Source organism: Homarus americanus, unplaced genomic scaffold (assembly GCF_018991925.1).
Source record: "Homarus americanus isolate GMGI-L3 unplaced genomic scaffold, GMGI_Hamer_2.0 scaffold24260, whole genome shotgun sequence".
Classification (NCBI taxonomy): Eukaryota; Metazoa; Arthropoda; class Malacostraca; order Decapoda; family Nephropidae; genus Homarus; species Homarus americanus.
In genome coordinates, this window is record NW_024721079.1 from 6,865,385 (window position 1) to 6,883,934 (window position 18,550).

At 37.8% G+C, this 18,550-nt stretch overlaps 1 protein-coding gene across 1 annotated transcript; it reads left to right on the forward strand.

The window, feature by feature from the left end:
* Positions 1-111: 111 nt before the first annotated feature.
* LOC121861507 (nischarin-like) lies at positions 112-18,550 on the forward strand. Its single transcript, XM_042359303.1, has 5 exons — positions 112-175; positions 6,652-6,921; positions 9,544-9,711; positions 13,106-13,245; positions 14,033-18,550. The coding sequence occupies exons 2-5, from the start codon at positions 6,652-6,654 to the stop codon at positions 14,901-14,903; spliced, it is 1,449 nt and encodes a 482-aa protein (XP_042215237.1). The 5' UTR covers positions 112-175; the 3' UTR covers positions 14,904-18,550.

Genomic DNA, 18,550 nt, shown 5'->3' on the forward strand with positions numbered 1-18,550 from the left:
ACTAAATCAAACAAATACTTTTAAAATTCATGTAATAAAGCATTGACGGATATATCTATTTATTTTTTGTAAAATTAAATATTACAGGGAGGTTTATAACAAGTTGAATCGCATGTTTGTTTACCTTTGGCTCCTCAATGAGAGAATTATTGTGTTGCACCATAACTGTTAACAGGTAGGTGATGCCCTCTGTCTACCTTCACTCACCATAACTGTTAACAGGTAGGTGATGCCCTCTGTCTACCTTCACTCACCATAACTATTAACAGGTAGGTGATGCCCTCTGTCTACCTTCACTCACCATAACTGTTAACAGGTAGGTGATGCCCTCTGTCTACCTTCACTCACCGCCAACTATTAACAGGTAGGTGATGCCCTCTGTCTACCTTCACTCACCATAACTATTAACAGGTAGGTGATGCCCTCTGTCTACCTTCACTCACCATAACTATTAACAGGTAGGTGATGCCCTCTGTCTACCTTCACTCACCATAACTATTAACAGGTAGGTGATGCCCTCTGTCTACCTTCACTCACCATAACTATTAACAGGTAGGTGATGCCCTCTGTCTACCTTCACTTACTCTATTGCACGAGTCAGTTTCTCCTAAATGGTCATTTCCATATAGGATAAAATATAGCCTTGTTGTTGAAATAATAGTTGGTAGATTTGTAGTGTTATGATGAGAATACTTATTGGTTTTACGCCTCCATAGAGTACATAGAGGATGCCTTAACTCTTGGGGGTCTCAGGAGGTTTTAAATTTTATAGTCAATTTTTACTTATGCACCGGTCTTTGTTTGGGTATTAAAAAAACGTTTTTCCGATGATATTTGATGAGTTTCGAACGAAATTGATATTCATTTCCGCCGGAAATCACTAGTTTTTGCCCCCTTCACACAACAATAATGGGGGAAGAACCTGGGAAATCTGGGTTTTTGGGTGGGGGAGAAACCCAACCCAACCCAACCCAGCCCCTTGAGCCCCCGGCCCCCAGTAGGCCTAGCTTAAACTAACCTAAATGTCTCAGTAGTTAAAACAATTGGGGCGAGCCATGTCCGAAAGTAAAATACTTTAGTTAAAAGTGGAAGGACCAGGGATACGTAAGAATTGGATAGAATGATCGTCTTTCTCATAAAACTCAGCTATAAACTTAAAATAATCGTAGGAGCACAAATGACAACCAAACTCCACCCAGGCTGCTTCCTTTTAAAAAAATCAAATGTGATTGGTCGGAAAAAAATTTGCGTGATGATATTGATACATCATTGGTCACGACTGGATGACGTCAGTCAATATTGCTCATGCTTGATGCACAGATAACATCTTCTCAAGGTAAATAAGACATGGCGAGACTTGTGACTGAGTGAATTTAAAAATACAATATTGAAAAATTAATATCTCAGTTATCCTTAATTTCCGGCTGAAATATCATAGAAAAAAAAATGTCTTAGACTTTTCTAAGCATCTAAACATTACGAAATACATATTAATAACAGCGAGAGAAAGACAGGTGCAGAAAGAAAAATTCACCACTTTTATTAGCAATACTGAACTAGCGTTGTGGGTTTTACTCTGGAACATGGACTTGTGATAACTAACAACTCAAGGAAAATTTTGTTTGGAAGAAATTTTTTTCTTACGGTAAAGATTATTTTTTGTTACACCACAGAAACTACTAAAAAAAATAGGCTTTGCAAGTGTAGTTTGGGTTGTTTCAAACGAATTTCAATTTCATGTATGTCACAAATGAGCCATAATGGAGATATGACTCCCCCCTCCCCAATTGCCAACAGTCAAGGTTCAAAGTAGGCAGGGCTATGAAATTGAGGAATATTGTGGGGTAAAATACTAAAAGAACGCCAAACAGACCTTTGAAAATGGTTACCTAACTTATAAAAATCTTAAAACCATAAAAAGCTTACCTTAATCGTGTTTTTGGTGTTTAGTGTGTGATGCCGGTGTTATTTTCGGTATTCAGATGAGGCGGGACCCATAAACTCGAAAGCATTTCTTAAGCTTTTTACAAGTTAGGTAAGGTTTTCAAAGATTTGTTTGGCATTCATTTTAGTATTTTACCCCACTTTTTCCATCTACAGTACTTCAAAGCCCTTCCCACTTTGAACAACCAATATTGTTGTTAGTAATTGGGGTGAGTCATATCGGTTAACATACTTGAAAAATATAAATTTGCCACGGAAACATAATAGAACATATATTTTTTTCTTTCTCCTTATATATTGTACAGTAAATAGAAATATGAAGTTCTGTGGTGTAACTAAAACGAATCTTAACCCTTCTTACCTCAAGAATATACCCCCAAATTTGGAGGAATTTCAAATTTTTGAATTTTGTTTTTCCTCTAGTTTTTATTACCTGTATATACATGCAGTTTCTATCCTGACGACACTTTGGTACAGGGGGGTCTCCGGGACCCGAACGAGTTCTGTTCCTGAGGATGTTCTTAAGTCGGAAATGTACATAAGTCGGAACACATACCCTATGTGCACTGTATCATAGCCCAAGTCCTTTTATACTTCTTGAATATCCACCTCGGCCAACGACGTCACATAATAAGCTCCGCCCATGCGCGTGGGTAGACTTGGTTTATTTACACTTTGAGCACAACCACAAATAGGTTATATTTTTGTTCCATAGCCACAAAAACTAATTTCAGCATTACTATTTCATTCATAGTTCTGGAGTTCAGAATGCAGTTGATGATCTACAGTACAGCATGCCCTGACAATTCGCGGATTTTTAATTTGCGGGCCTCGATTATTTGCAGATGACACCTTGGATGTACCCAAGAATGTCTAAGGGTAGTTTTAAAGTTACTGGCAAACACACATAAAGGGAATATGCATTTCTTTGCACGTAAAAACCCCCGGTCAAATTTGTGATTTTGGCTATTCGGCCATTTTGAGAACCTAACCCCCACAAATTTTAAGGGCATGTTGTACCTTCTTAAATGTCTAAAAAGGTGCTATTTATATTCCTCAACTGTTCATATGTTAGAGGAAATATTAAATATTTTAAAAATTCTATTTTATATCGATGTCAGGAACATGTCTAGTATGGTGTGTCTGTAAGAAGAGCGCTTTGACACTGCAGGATTTTTTTTATTGAGTGATGGGAAATAAGCAGTGAATTCCTAAAGTCAATAAGGTTGTTCTTGTTCAGTGACTGCATTATCACCAGTGCCACAGTTTATTGACATTCGCAATTGAAGAAAATCAACTTTGTGGGAGTGTGATGTCACTTAGCACAAGATGTAAAAAGGTTTACAGACAGAGTTGTAAAAAGTACCAGATTTTGTTACTTAAGTAAAAGTATTGTGACATTGGCAAAATATTACTCCAGTAGAAGTAAAAGAATCCAAATGTTAATGTACTCAAGTAGAAGTAAAAATGTATCTCATTCATAAAATACTGACATCCTGAAAGTAAAAAGTAACAATAAAATTATTAATTGTCTCAAATGTTAAAATTAATCCACAGTAAATTTAAAAAGATTAGTTAACTAAAGACAAAAATAAAAGACAAAGCATTACACATGTTTATTTGCAAATCTTTCTATTGAGATTAATCAAAATTATGGCTGTCCAATCAGGATCTTTTAGGCCTAAATATAAGCCCAGCATGACCTGCCGAAAGAGAATATGTTCAGCCGCTCTTATCCCTACAATCCAACGCAGGGATAGTGAATGGGCTGAAAATATATCCATCCAACACTATGATCACTTTCTTCCTTAAACACACAAGTATCGTCGACGTGGACTTGTGGTCCGCAGACATAATGTTGTCTCTGCTCGCATTAGGATAGGATACAGACCTATCTGGCATGTATCTGAGGTGGAGGATGACCCACACTTCTCTTCCTGTAAACAATGTAATTGTCTCAATGTTAACACCCTTCAACACTCCTGTATTGCCTTGATTGCCCCACAGTCAGGGACCTCCTAACACTGGGAGAGTCACTGACCACTATGTGTCACCACCTACTTATTTGTAATAATTTAGATCTAATTCTTGTATGCCACCCACACTTTGGTGGCTCATAAGTCATAACTCCAATTGTCCTCAAATCATATCAAAATTGTCGCCATATCACAAGTCATAGCTTGTACTACGAGACACTAGTACCAATGTATTCATGTCTGGCGGCATGGCCTTGTGACTAGGTTTGTCGCCCCCTGGGGTGTAATAAATTAATTAAATAATAAATAATAAACCCACCATGACTAATCAGGTGCTCACAAGCAGCAGATGCAGGTACAGTACTAGGGTGTTTAGCTCGAGAGATAAGTCACATCATGTCGGGAAACACCTCAGTAGCTCCATTCCATCCCTGGCCATGCCAAGTAGCTATTAAACTCCTTCAGTTGAGGAGTTTGTGGATGATTGTTGCCTCCATAGTGACCGAGTTTGACTAAGACTCACTGTGAACTGTCCCTCTAATTGGGGTGTGGTTATGGTGACATCACTTTTCGATTCTAATTGATGAGTGGCTGAATTTTTTGCACTACGTAATATCTGGCGGGTGCTGGGGGGGGGGGTCAATGGTTCTTAGCTATTAAAACAGAATTTTAAGTACACTCAGTCTCACACACATATGTATACTGTAGATACAGCCTTTATGTCTAAGATGGAATTATGTAAAGCATTTTAGAATCCCAGCCTCTTTGAAATTCATTTTAGGTACAGGTATATGTAAAGAGCAACTGACATCTAACGGGAAGACCAAGCCCCTGAAGGAAAGGTGGGGGAGAAGAGAGGGGATTCGATGGGAGAGGAGGGATAAGAGGGTAGGTGGGGTGGGTGGTTAAGGTGCTAATGGACACAAGAAGATCAAAGGTAAAGTCCGCTGTCATGGCCACTGCCACCTGACCTGACCTGACGTCACCTCACGAGACCTTTAGGTATGTGACCGTGTGGTGTTTCCCCAGACCGTACCCTTCACGGCTCCACCCATACCATACCCTCCACCCACGCAACTCTTTTACGATGGTTAATAATTAATTAAAACTACACTGGGGTATGCTATAACGAATCTAATTGGTTCTAGAACCTTGTTCGTTATAGCATTCATTCGTTATAGGATTAATCCGTTCCAGGCCCCCAAATACAACCACTTAACACTGAAAAATACAATATAAAATTGTAAAAATTGTAAAAAAGTGCATAAATATGCATCTAAACCCCTGAAATAGAGAATATCATTAATACTTGTAATAAAAAACAATAAATTAGTAAAAAAAAAAAAAATAATGTTCGTTGTAGGAGTTTCGTTCATTATAGCATTCTCAATTTTATAGGTAAAACCGTTCATTATAGGAATATTCGTAGTAGGATCCGTTTGTTATAGCATACCCCACTGTATATTATTTTATTAGTTTAGGCCACAGTGGTTCCCAACCTTTTTTGGCTGCGACCCTAAATTTCCCAACAATACAGTGTCGTGACCCTCAGGCATATAATATATTATATAGCTTGAATGTTAAGCAAAAATTTGTTTGACTATGATAAGTACTATATTTTTTAAATTGTCTGAAGGCCCCTTGCGACCCTACTGAGGACACCCCGTGACCCTGATTTGGGTCGCGACCTGAGGTTGGGAACCGCTGGTTTAGGACATGTAATGAGTAATAAATTTTTTTTTTCAGTTGTATTGGAGTAAAAGTGTTAGAAAACCATACTTAAGTAAAAGTACAAGTACGGTACTAAAATTTTTTAGTACTTTTTATAAAGTAAATATCCAAAAATTTTACTTGAGTACAGTACTTAAGTAAATTTATTTTCAGGGCAGATACTTTACAACTCTGATTAAAGAGACTGTAACTGATCCACCATTCATTGGAAGAACAGGAAATGTGGTGAAGAAATACTTAAGACAACATATAGCGATGCCAGTAACTACAGTATTGAGGACATCTCAAGGAAGAAATACCTGTACAGTACAGTAGTTCATTCTTGTTCTTATACAGTAGTTCATTCTTGTTCTTTGAAACATCACCAGAGGACCAGGAGGCTGCAGATAGGTGCCTATAACATCACACGACAGGACAGCTGAGTATTGCTTGTAAATGTTATACTGTACAGTGTAATACTGTGTGTAGTAGTGTGTGAGTCAGCAGGCTAGCTAGAGTGGCTGAACCACCCACCTGCCAGCAGGGTTCACTGAACTGAATTAACCAAGAAACTGGGTTATCCATTATCTTGAACCTCTACTAAGTCATAGATAATTGAGTGATTACTGTACTGTGTTAATGGTACACAGTTACTTTAGATGTTGACTGCTTTTTGGCCTGCCACCCTTTAATAGATGGCTCAAATGTATTCTCTCAGGAAACCTTGACATTACCAACCAGGACTAATCTAAAGGATTATTAAACTGTGTGTTGAAAGAAAATCTAGTCCAAAAGCTAAGGCTTGCTGGCAAGTTTTACATGACTTTTGCAGTAAAATGGGCATACCAATTCCATACTTAATAATTTGTTACAAGGGGTGTTTTAGAATGGAAAATAAATTGTTGAAAAAATTTAACCAAGTTTTTAAAGGCTTAACAGATTCTTGGAAATTTGTGAAAATATGTATTTTATTCTTTTATTACTAAGTTGGCTGCATCTACTTTATTGTTAATTTTTACAGATGGCATCCCTGAGTCGTGAAAATCAGGTGGAAGCAAATATCTCCAGCACTGAACAGCAAGATGGCGTCACTCTGTACAACATTACCCTGAATGTGGGACCTGTCCAGTGGTCTGTCAAGCAACGTTATAATGCCTTTGTGGAGCTTCATGACAAATTAGTCAGTAACCATGGAGTCGCTCGAGACCTTCTCCCCCCGAAGAAGATCATTGGCAACAAGGATCCTGCATTTATAGAGAAGAGAAGGGCTGATTTAGAACTCTACTTACAGGTGTGTATAGTTATGTAACTTTTAGTATGGCTCATGAAATAGCAGCAAGTGAAGCCATCCCATTTGTGTTGAGGAATTAGAATTCATTAAATTAGGTTACCTGTAATTACACTAAGTTTTGTATTAATTGTATGGGATAAGGTATCCAGTGGCTAGACAGACCACATTATGGCCAGAAGTTAATTACTGTAAATAGAATCATTATTGGCCAGTCTGTCATGTCACTGTACATGAATTTACTGTATGTATTAAGTTTTTGTCACATACATTTCTCAAGTGGTACAAAAATTTTCCAAAACAAATTAACCTCTTAAAAAATCCACTGAATACAGTGTTGAAGACCAGACGGCAGTGCTCTAAAAAAGTGATGGAATATTATAGTTCTCAAATAAGTGAAACTATTCTCCCTGTATAGAGAAATGGGAATGAATTACAGTATATGTTAGATGGTTCAGAAATACAGTGACATAGAGTATTGTACAGTACTGTATTGGGTCATGGTATGGATGATGATAAAATTTGTGAAGTGATTCGGACAAGTGTACAGAGTGTTCGATACTGTAATACAATAGCACAGAGTAAAATGCAGTGGGGCACAATTTTCTATGTAAAAAAAAATATTTAATTGTGATTGTAAGGTTAGATAACCTTTAGTAGCAGGGTAGATTGGAGATGTATTGGGTATGAACCACAGGCACTTAGGACCGGAAGCAATGTGGAAGCTACACAGAAGGGTGTAAGGGAAGGAGTGGTGATATATAAAAAATAAAATATATTAAGTTATAGACTGAAGGAGAAGTATTCTGTATGTTGATGAGTTGACATGATAGTTGAAGTGATAACCTAACCTAACCCTACCATATGTGAAATAATTACCAAATCATTGAAAAATAACCCTCTCTGGCTTGTGTTTCAGCATCATGTTAGGATTGTGATTGATTCTTTAAATAAAGGATTCCCGAACACTGGTTCACACGAGCCCGTTTTGTTGGCTGTCTCTGATGTAGTATAGCCATCGAATGCATCACAAAAATTGTGGTTCGCTCAGATGGGGGAGTTAAAATGTAAACTTGCACGATGGCCACAACTAGGATAAGAGAACAGCAATTGTTAATTGAGAAGTTGAGTTGAATTTTTACCTTATTTACCTAATGGTCACCCACTAGAGGTGGCCATGCCAAAGGAAGGAGGCCAGTGGCCTGTGTAGGATCTCTCCATTGTTCTTGATAATTTTGTCTAGGGCTATTTTGAAGCCCAGTACTGTTCTTTATTACACAGCTTGAGCTGGTAGATATAGACACTTCATGGAGAGGAAGAACTGATTGAGTTAGTTAGTTACTGTAGTTATTTTATTTTTCATTTTTTTATTATTATTCAAGGTTAGGTTGGGAAAAAGCTCATTTCCACAGAAAATTAATTTCACCTTTGGAAAGAGGAGTAAAACAAACTGCAGAAAACATGTTTTTTGTACAGTAGTGCTGTACCATCAAGATCTAAATGCAGTACAGTATTATAATTGTGTTTAATCTTTTCATTTACAATATGAATGGTGCTATGCATATACAGCTGCTCCCCAACTTACAACGGGGTTAGGGACCCAAATCCAGGTCGTAAGTTGAAATGGTCGTAAGTTGAAATGGTCGTAAGTCGAAAATGCTTAAATAATACATAGAAAAAAAAATGGGTGTCTCTTTTTCTTCTCAGCACCACAAAACTCTCACTTTTAAGCTTGCCAGCCATTTTAAAGTGAATTACAAACGAAAATTTTGTCAGGACACAGCTCAATCACTGACGTTGGGACTCGAAAATACGTAATTTGACAAAATTTTGGTACGACTGAGGCGGTCGTATGTCCGGGTGGGCGTATGTCGAGTAGGTCGTAAGTCGAGGAGTAGCTGTATTTTAAGAGTGATTATATTAGTTAAGCTAAATTTCATTATTATTTGACTAATTTCAACAACATACAGACTGGCATCACTGCTTACCTTCTGGACGGGTGGGATGAATATAGTTTATCTCGCTAGTGTCAACAGACATATTAGAAATGGGAAGCAGACTTTCGCTGATTCACACACGACGTCCACCAAATGGGCTGGTCTGTTGTCAGAGAAGGCCGTCAAAACTAGCTAATGTGAACCAGACTTTAGTTTAATTCTGTTGCGTTTGATGACCACCCTTTTTTTTTATTTGTTTTCATATAAAATTTTCTCCTAACCTCAATGGGGGAGCTAACACATGTAGTACAGTACAGTACTCATGATTATTGGCAATTTCTTAAAAAAGGGGGGGGGGAACAAATCTATTTAAGGTACAATTACGGAAAAAGGTTCAGTCAGTCCTCCGTCCCATCCATGAACCTGTGAATCCGAGACATCACACATTGTTTTGCCCATAAATGGTGCACTGGGTAGTGTGATGTCGTGGATTCACAGGTTCATGAGTCAGGGCTAATGGGTGTGACGGAGGACTGACAACTTTTTTCCGTGACTGAACAATGAATACCCAAAACACAAACCTTTAATTCATCGATACTCAAGAGTTGTCTATACTGTATATGGAAAATATAATATTTTTTAATTATAATTTTGACATCTTTTGTGACATCATATGACTTTCATACAGACCATCATCAATTTCATGCACCGTGCACTACCCAGAGAACTGGCAGAATTCCTAGACTTCCATCAGTATGAACTGACACACCTGCTTCAGTCCCTGGCCAGGCATTTCTTCCATGAGGGTGATAAACTGCTGCATGATGACCAGCCAGTGTACTTCACCCCTTTACAAGTATGGACACAGTGAACGCATACATTCGTAAGTCCTCGTTTAACGTTGCCCCCGATAACGTTGTTTCGTCATAACGTCGCTATTCTTTAGATACCCATATAACGTCGTCACTGACTACTTTGTACGGCACATCACCCTCTCTCATTTTGGCGCACTACGCTCTCACCCACGGAGAGTCACAGCTTCCCCAAGTGTCGCCAGTCTTTGTTAAGCTACCACAGCGTTCGTGCGTGTTTAAGAGTTGTTGCTCTTAATACTTTACTCTAACCATTCGAAATGGCTTCCAAGTACCATTCAAGTGCTACTGATGCTAGTGTTGTGAAGAAGCAATGTAAGACCATTAGCCTTGCTACGAAAATGGAGATTTTAAACCGGGAGAAGGAGCCACCTGTAGGGTCTCAATGACTCGCCATCCTCCTCCTCCTCCGCTCCACTACCCACCACACACTCGCTCCACCACCTTCATCCATCAGTGAGTACAGTACAATACAAAATGAATTAGTTTATTTATATACTGTATATATACTATTTTTTATAAAAATGACATTGAATTTCTGTATATTTAATGTATTTTATGGGGCAAAGGAAGGCTGGGGAACGTAACTCCCGTATTTTATCTATTTCTTATGGGGAGATTTGATTCCGCTAACGTTGTTTCCATTAACGTCGCGGTTTTCAGGAACTGAACCACGACGTTAAGCGAGGACTTACTGTACAGTACAGTACTGTGCGTCTTTTCTTTTTTTACTGCACAATTTATGTGATAATTGAATCAGGAAACAAAATTCTATTTAGTCTTTATAAGAAACTGTATTTGTTTCAATTGGATTTTATGAGGTAGGGAGTTTTAATTAATGATTTATTATGTACATGGATACTGAACCCCCCTTGACAGAGCCTACCAGTGTCAGAGGATACAGTCATATAGTGACAGGATAAAGATGTTCTTTACCAATCTCTTGATATGTGAGAGGTGTGGCTGGCCTGCATGTGCCACCATCACCACTCACCACTAATGTATCTCCATAGTTATATGCAAAAATATAATGCAGCTCATACTGGTAATTAAATTTGTATTGAAAAATCTCATTGATATCATGTACCATAAGATGGGGTGACTTCGGTCAGTGTTTGAGGTTTTTAAAGCTGCAGTTTAAATTTAAAGGCTAAAAGCATATGTTAAATATGCTATTGGTGCTTGAACTAATGAGTTATCATTATGTGTCAACATAAATTCAGGAAACTGTATTAATTTTCGATGAACAGGAAATTTATAGGTTTCCAAAGTCACCCTAAAGATGGGATGACTTCAGACGGGTATGGGTTGACTTCAGACAACAGAAAAATGGGCAAAAATCTGCAGCAAGAAAATTACATATAATGTACACTGTACTGTATAGGTCAAAAAGGGAGAAGAGTCCAGAGAAGGGAAAACTTTTCAAGATACATGAAAATAACGTGCTATTTGTTTCTGTTAGGGGCTCTTTTTTTTTAAGTAATACATTAGGAGAGACAGCAAAACAAATTTACCGGTTCACCAGTGACCAGTATGCAATTCTTGTTTTACCTCCAGAGCTGTAGATTACACTTTTTTTATCATTATTCGTTATCAATACAGTATTCTCCTAAAGCTCGCTGTTTTAAAGCTTGCATCCCTCAGAAACTCACAAATTGCCTTGGAAAATAAATAAAATAAATCTGAGGCTGTGTGCCAGGGATCAAGAGGAGTCAACAGTACAGAGCATCATATTTCCCAGGTCATAAGATGCAACCTATAATTAGCAAGGTATATTTTGGGAAAATAATTTTTGCAGATTTAATAGCCTACTGTACAGGTACTGGCAAAACCAAATCACTGGCAATATGCTCTCATGTTTTTCACTATCACTTTATGGACCTATTATCAAACATTTCTCGGTATTATTAATAAAATTTACCAAATTTAATACAAAAGGATATAATTTTACGTTATAGGCACCTACAGTAGACACATTACAAATACTGTACTTATCGGTACCAGGCATGTGCACTAGGAACTGTCCGGTACAGGGATTGTTTACATCCCGTGCACCAGACATTTCAAAGGTATTGTTTTTGCCTTGTCACTACCACAACTATATAACTGTCACTGTGTGGACCTTATGTCCATACAGTGTTATTTCATGTTTATTTATTTTTGTTATTTCATATTTATTATATTGTAAAAGGCATACATAATGTTGTTATACATGCACATATAGCTGTTTAATATATGTATTTTGCACACCTGGGACTGGCATGAAAAACTCACGGATTTTGCTTTCTCACGGGGTCCATTTTACCTAACCCCAGTGAGCTTTAAAGGCATACTGTACATGTACCATGCATACTGCCATTACTGTACAAGTTTTATATCATGAAATCTTGCAAATATGCATGAACAGTAATTGGATTGGGCCTCCCAAGTCATTTTTGAGCTGTCTGAAGTCACCCCAAGTCGAAGAAAATTTTTATAAACCTCCATTTAAGTCACATTTTCATGTATACTGTATTGGATAATCAAGCACCCCAGATTGTTCCTCAATTTTAAAAATAGACATGATCTAATGTTTTTCATTGCAGTATTTATATGACTTCATGTACTTTGATATGCTCCAACCAGAGAAATTTTGCAGTACTGTATACTGTACATTGTACCTGTATTTGAAATTTTTGGAAAAAATTAATTTTGATTAATGACTTCTATTTATTACTTACACTTTAAACTAGCAAAAGATACTCATATATGAAAACTACATAGTTAGGGCAACATTTTATACTGAGAAAACCATGAGTGCTGTAACTGTGTAGCAGCTGTCACCTCTTCAACTTTTTACGAATTGTGTCCGAAACCACCCCGTGTCGAAAGTCACCACATCTTACGTAGTCATCAATAAAGGATTGAAGTATGAAATCCCATTATATAACTGAGGAGAATAATAAACATGCCACCTGGTTTTCCTCCTCTGCCTGTAGGTTAGGTTCTAAACCAGTAAGAAACTTAGAGAGTCAAGGTATGGATCTCCTCCTGTAGCCAAAAAATGGCTTGGAATGTATAAAATCTGTCCAAGATCTTCAACCTCATACCTGAAGTTTACTAATGCTAGAGACAACCACTAGATTAAAGGTTTGAAGATGTTCTTTTACTCTGATTCAACTAAGTGAGGTGCTGCTTGCAGCAGAAATATTGTCTCTGCTGGACAATATATAATTTCATTAAATATGTCAAAACCTCTTCGTAGAGGCAGGCTCTAACAAGGGATATTAAATGGGTAAGCACCTTGAATGTCACAAGTGTCTGTCTGTCAGTCATAAAATGGGATTTCATACTTGAGTCCTTCATTATCATCCCTCACACATAAATTGTATTCCACAGTTGCATGCCATCTCCTTCCGACTCAAAAATCCTCTCCCCACCAACATGGCATCAGAACAAGAGACAGATTTCAGTCATGTGGTTGACTTTGTTTCTCAAGTTCAACATCTGATCATCAAAGGGAGCAGCCAGTCTCTCAGGTACCTACTGTTTTGTTAATACTTCATGTTCTTGACTTTTTCTCTGTGAGTACAAATATTGGCTTACAAAGTCGTTACAAGGATTGTTGCCAATCAGTGATCATGAGAGACAATAATATCTTCTTGGAACAAACTATGTACACTAAACCAGTGTGGAGTTTTTATGTTTATGGCCTGAAGGACTTGGTAAGTGACCACTGAGATTCTAACTTGCTTTGCACCATAGCAGAACCCCCAATTACTGTACCTTAGTGTATGATAGTTCAGTAACAGGATGCATTATTTAATACAGCTCTTTGTCCAACTTATAATTACTGCACCTCTGAACACTCCTTAGCCTTGACCATGAGCTCTCATACTCCATATTCCGGGTCAGGGACTGATTCAAATCCAGCTACACATATAGTCGTTCCCTCTGACCTCACTTTCATGGCTGAGAGCTGGGGTCAGTCACCAGGAGCTTCTCAAGGGTTGTGATCTAGAGCAGCTGGGACTGGAATATGGTACCCTGAGAACCTACAATTATGGCTTGAGGGTACAGTGCTCAGAGGCATGGTGATTATTGAATATTTTGCATCATTTAATATCTTAAAAGACTCATGGTGTGCTCAGCAGAGAGTTGCATTGGCAGCAGAAGCATTGTCCACTTGAATAATGCTTCCTGCATTTTATCTATTACACCCCAAGGCAATCAGGAGCTCTGTTCGGGTTGTTGGGATTTCAGATATCACACGTCAGCCTGTAGCCAGAAATTGGAATTTCATTTTCTAATCCTTCATTTTTACAGAACAAGTAACATCATCCAAAATACCCTCCCCTACACTCTGAATACATTCAAGAATGTTGAGAAGTTGACTCTGAAAAATGCCAGTGTGTCCCAAGTGGATCATCTCGGAGCAGTCAGGAGAACTACCAGATCTTTGGAAGTGAAGAGCAGTGGCATGGTGCAGATGTCAGATATACTACTGTGTGATGCTGTGTATAAGGAAAGTGTTGAAGGCACTGATCCTCACAAATGGATGCTGCTTACTGATGTTGATGTCAGTAGCAACCACATTGCCCATATTGATGACTCAGTTGCTCTAGCACCTAATATTGAGAAGTTGAACTTAAGTTGCAATAAGTTGTCATCTGTGGAGAATCTGACTTTACTTCCTCATTTAGTATCTCTTAATCTTTCTAATAATCTCTTCACCACCTTGGAGGATATGCACACGAAGCTTGGCAATGTGGTTGATCTAGATCTATCACAGAATAATTTAGCTTCTCTTAAAGGCTTAAGTAGACTTTATTCTCTGGCATCACTCAATGTTTCAACCAACACCATATGGGAGATCTCAGAGGTGAGTCATATATCTCGTCTCCCTTGCCTAGAGACTCTCATTATCACAGGTAATCCTGTTGCAACGATAGTGGATTATCGCACTAAAGTACTTGAACTGTTTGGTCAGAGGGCATCAGAGATATGTCTAGACAATGAACGGCCGACTCAGAGAGAGTTGGAATTTGTTGCTGTCCTTCAGGCCATCAGGGCATCAAAAGAGGGACGACTGCCCACCCTCAGTATATCTAGTCCACTTCCTATCTCTACCACCACCATATCTTTTGACCGCCCTGATATGGCCACAGCTGTCAGTGAATCTTCCAATAATAAATAACACATAGGAATGCTTAATATCCTTTTTACAGAAATGATCCTTTATGATCTTAAACTATTTATCAAAGAATGAGAAACTGTCATTCCAAATTTTTCTTAGAAATGTTATTGCATGCACTTCATATAAATTTATATTTATAGCTTAATAATCCTTCAGTTTATTTACTATTGATTAAAGTTCAGTTACAGAAGCAGTAATGTTATGACACAATCATTCATAAGATTTTCAATTTTGGTTAAATTTCTAATTTTCCTAAGGTTTCCTAAACAAAGTGAAATTTATATAAGGTATTATGACAAGTTTAAATGGAGTTGTACTAGGAATAGTTGAGTGACGTGTCTATGGTGGATGTTTACCTAGTCAACTGAGTTTTTGTAGTACCTCCTTCCCACTACTCTAGCTGGCCTTCAGTAGGTGAGCAGCTTGGCAGATGGCACCATGCTAGAAATGGAGTATTGGTTGACTTGATATCAGGTGTACTAGCTGAGTCAACAACCAAGCAGCTCACATACCTCCCCTTCTAAATTGGCTTTGTGATTCTTCGGCTGAAACCAAAGGAAAATGATGGACTTGTCTGTAAGTTGAAGATGGTGACCTGTAGTAGCAGTGAGAGGCACTGGCTGGGTATCCAGGCTCTCATTAGACCTCCATGTGCAGAGGGCAGACTTTGCTTCTAATTTTCTCTTCCTATGGTGATGGTTGTGACTAGGAAGACAGTCACAAGATAAATTTCCATCTAATATATGTCATCAAGACAATGTCATACTTTCATAATTGATTAGTGTAGTAACACAGGTCGCTTGATTGTGAGCTCAGCTAGAACACAATATTACAGGGTCCATACACCATTTTTACACAACTCTTTCATTGAACATGCCAGATACCTTTACTAAACCCCAAAAATTATGGTTCTCTGGTAAAGGTAAACTCTGCCAGGGGGTGATTTAGCAGTATGAGTCTCACAGGTCATTTGTTTCCACCTCTCAGTTAAATAATGATATTTTGTGCTTTAATCCTTCATTTATATGAAAGAATAATTGATGCAGGTAACTGGTTGTAACATAAGACTAATACTAGACAGTTGGATGCATCTCATGAGCAGATATTATTGAGTGTGTTGTAATAGAATATTCACCGCAGTATTACGCTGATTACTAGATATGTAGATTATAGTTTACCATACTTGAAATAATTCTCATTGCTTGTCTGTGCTGAAAGATCTGCTTCCTGCAGTCTACCTTTATAGAGCCCCTTTTTACCCTTCGTAGCTTGACTTACTCTTTGTTAATTAGCTGTGATGATTTCAGTACATCGGGAGCTAATGAGTACGTATTTTTAATCAAAATGAAAATTGCCTGTTGTTTGCATTATCTGTTTATTCTGTTGAAGAATTGTTGATGTTTCACAAATGAGAGTTCTCTTTGTTTAATACAGTACAGTATGTCCAAAAGACGTTTGTGGAAGATACATTTGAATACCGTATGCTGTTGCAATTATGAAAAAGTTAGGAAATTATATCTTCACAAATGTTTATACTTAATAGACAAAATCCTCCCCTCACTCTGCTCATATTTCTTGGAATATGTTCACGGTTTTCCTCCCACAACACACAGGATGTATACTTAATTTCTCTTATAGAGGACCATTCCTCTATCTCATGGTTGGTCTTACTTCACTCCTGCTAACCATGTAAACTCTTTAAAAATTCCAGGATCCATTCTTTTGTTCCACCTCAGAATTATCACCTCTTTAGCAATTACTATCTCTCATTTCTTTATCACTCTTATATTTGTTCTTCCTATTTTGGGTTATGAAACTTTTGGCTCTCAACAGTACAAATCAGTTGCTTGTAACCATCTAAACATCACCCAATCCACATCCTTGCTTTATTTGTGTTAATCTTTGCCTTCCAGTCACCATACCACACCTGCAGGTCTTTGTCAACCCCTGTCACCCTAGGAAGGGGCACAGGATTGGGTTCTTTCTGTCCTTGTATCTGTCTGTGTGACCACCATTGGTGAACATGATGACTTGAACAATATAGGATTGGGTTTTAACCAAAAAGTTAATATGTTTATACTAGTAGATCAATCAAATTCATGGGATAATGTTCCTACAAATTGTATATTAGTTGTGTCTGGTTAAAGTGGGGTTACATTCCAAGGTCCTTAAATATTACCCTAGATTTCTGTACTCCCTTTAGTAATTGCTGTTTCCACCATATAGTCAATGTATTCATGGGCTTTGACTTAAGTGGCCAAAGGTTAATTTTCTGTTCCTGATAGACTGGTGCAGTGAAGCTGGTACAGTATGTGTGCATGCACTGTCAATAGTACAACAGGGAATGTCAGTTATCATAGCAATAGAGCATTTAATCTCTCATTGCTCTGGCTGGGTTTTTTATTCTGGATTGGATGTGAAAAGATATTGCCTAGTGTGACTATTAAATATCACTTGTTTTCTCTGGGCACTCTAGTTTCCTTCTAAACTAACACTGGACCAAGCCACCAGCTTTTATCCCCCAACATCAAGGGGGGAAAAACCCATTCTGTTATAAGGTTGCTGTAATGTCATTTACCAGACAATCAGGCATAGCGCTTTGAGTCTTGCACTGCCAAATAGAAGCATCTCACAAATTCTAGCTAAGTATTGCCAAACCACTATTTCGTGGCCTTTCCTAAGTTAAGTCTTGACATCATTTGATTATTCCTGTATATAAGTGTGTTCACTGTGTGTATTATGTTTGGTGTAATTTATGTTTGATTTATATTTTATGTTAAGTAAACACATGTGAAAACTTGTGGTGTTAAAGTGGGTGAGGTGAAGGTGTGCTGTGTACTCATACATGTGACTGATGGCTTGGGAAGAAGGCAGATGGTTGGCAGGCAGTGGTGGAGCTGATCCTAATTTTTTCTTATGTCTTTAATAAATGAAGGTTCACAAGGTCTCCAGGAATTGAACACAAAAAATTTACTTATACTCAATTATACACTGAACTATAAATATTGTACAACTTATTCATTGACCACCTCTTCCACCACTTGAGTGGAGTTATAGTATATTATTTTCTTCATGTTATACATATTCATACTGTATCATAATTAGATTTCATATTTCAGTAATAATCATAATGTTATGATTTAGTTCTCCATTTGAATGTATGTAAGTTTTTGTCCACTTGTGTGTTCATGTGTGTGTATGTGTACATTTCTGTGCATGGTATATCTTTTTACTGTAATAATTGGCTTCCTTGGCCCTTCCACGCTGTCCTCTGACCCAACTTCTCACCTTTTAACCCGTAAGGTCTGTGGTATACGAGTACATGTATGTTACTAACACATCCGTAGTATTCATTTTCTTACTTTCTTTTATATTGGAAAATGACTTATTTTGATGAGAGAAATCCCTATCTATCTGCTCTTGCTTATGATCAGAGTTAGAGAGGTGCCACTGTACTGTACAGCATGCCCTGATAATTCGCTGATGACACCCTGGATGTACCCAAGAATGTTTAAGAATGGTTTTAAAGTTACTGTACTGGCATTTTTGCAGCCGAGACAGGGAACCATTCGTTCTAGAGACAGTACTTTTTTTTACCTGTTTTGTATGTGTGTGTATGGGAGTGTGTGTGTGTACATACACACACA

Coding starts and splice junctions, on each gene's coding strand:
- LOC121861507 (XM_042359303.1), top strand. CDS start 6,652: ATGGCATCCCTGAGTCGTGAAAATCAGGTGGAAGCAAATATCTCCAGC. Junction 6,922..9,543: donor ATTTAGAACTCTACTTACAG/GTGTGTATAGTT, acceptor ACTTTCATACAG/ACCATCATCAATTTCATGCA. Junction 13,246..14,032: donor GGGAGCAGCCAGTCTCTCAG/GTACCTACTGTT, acceptor TCATTTTTACAG/AACAAGTAACATCATCCAAA.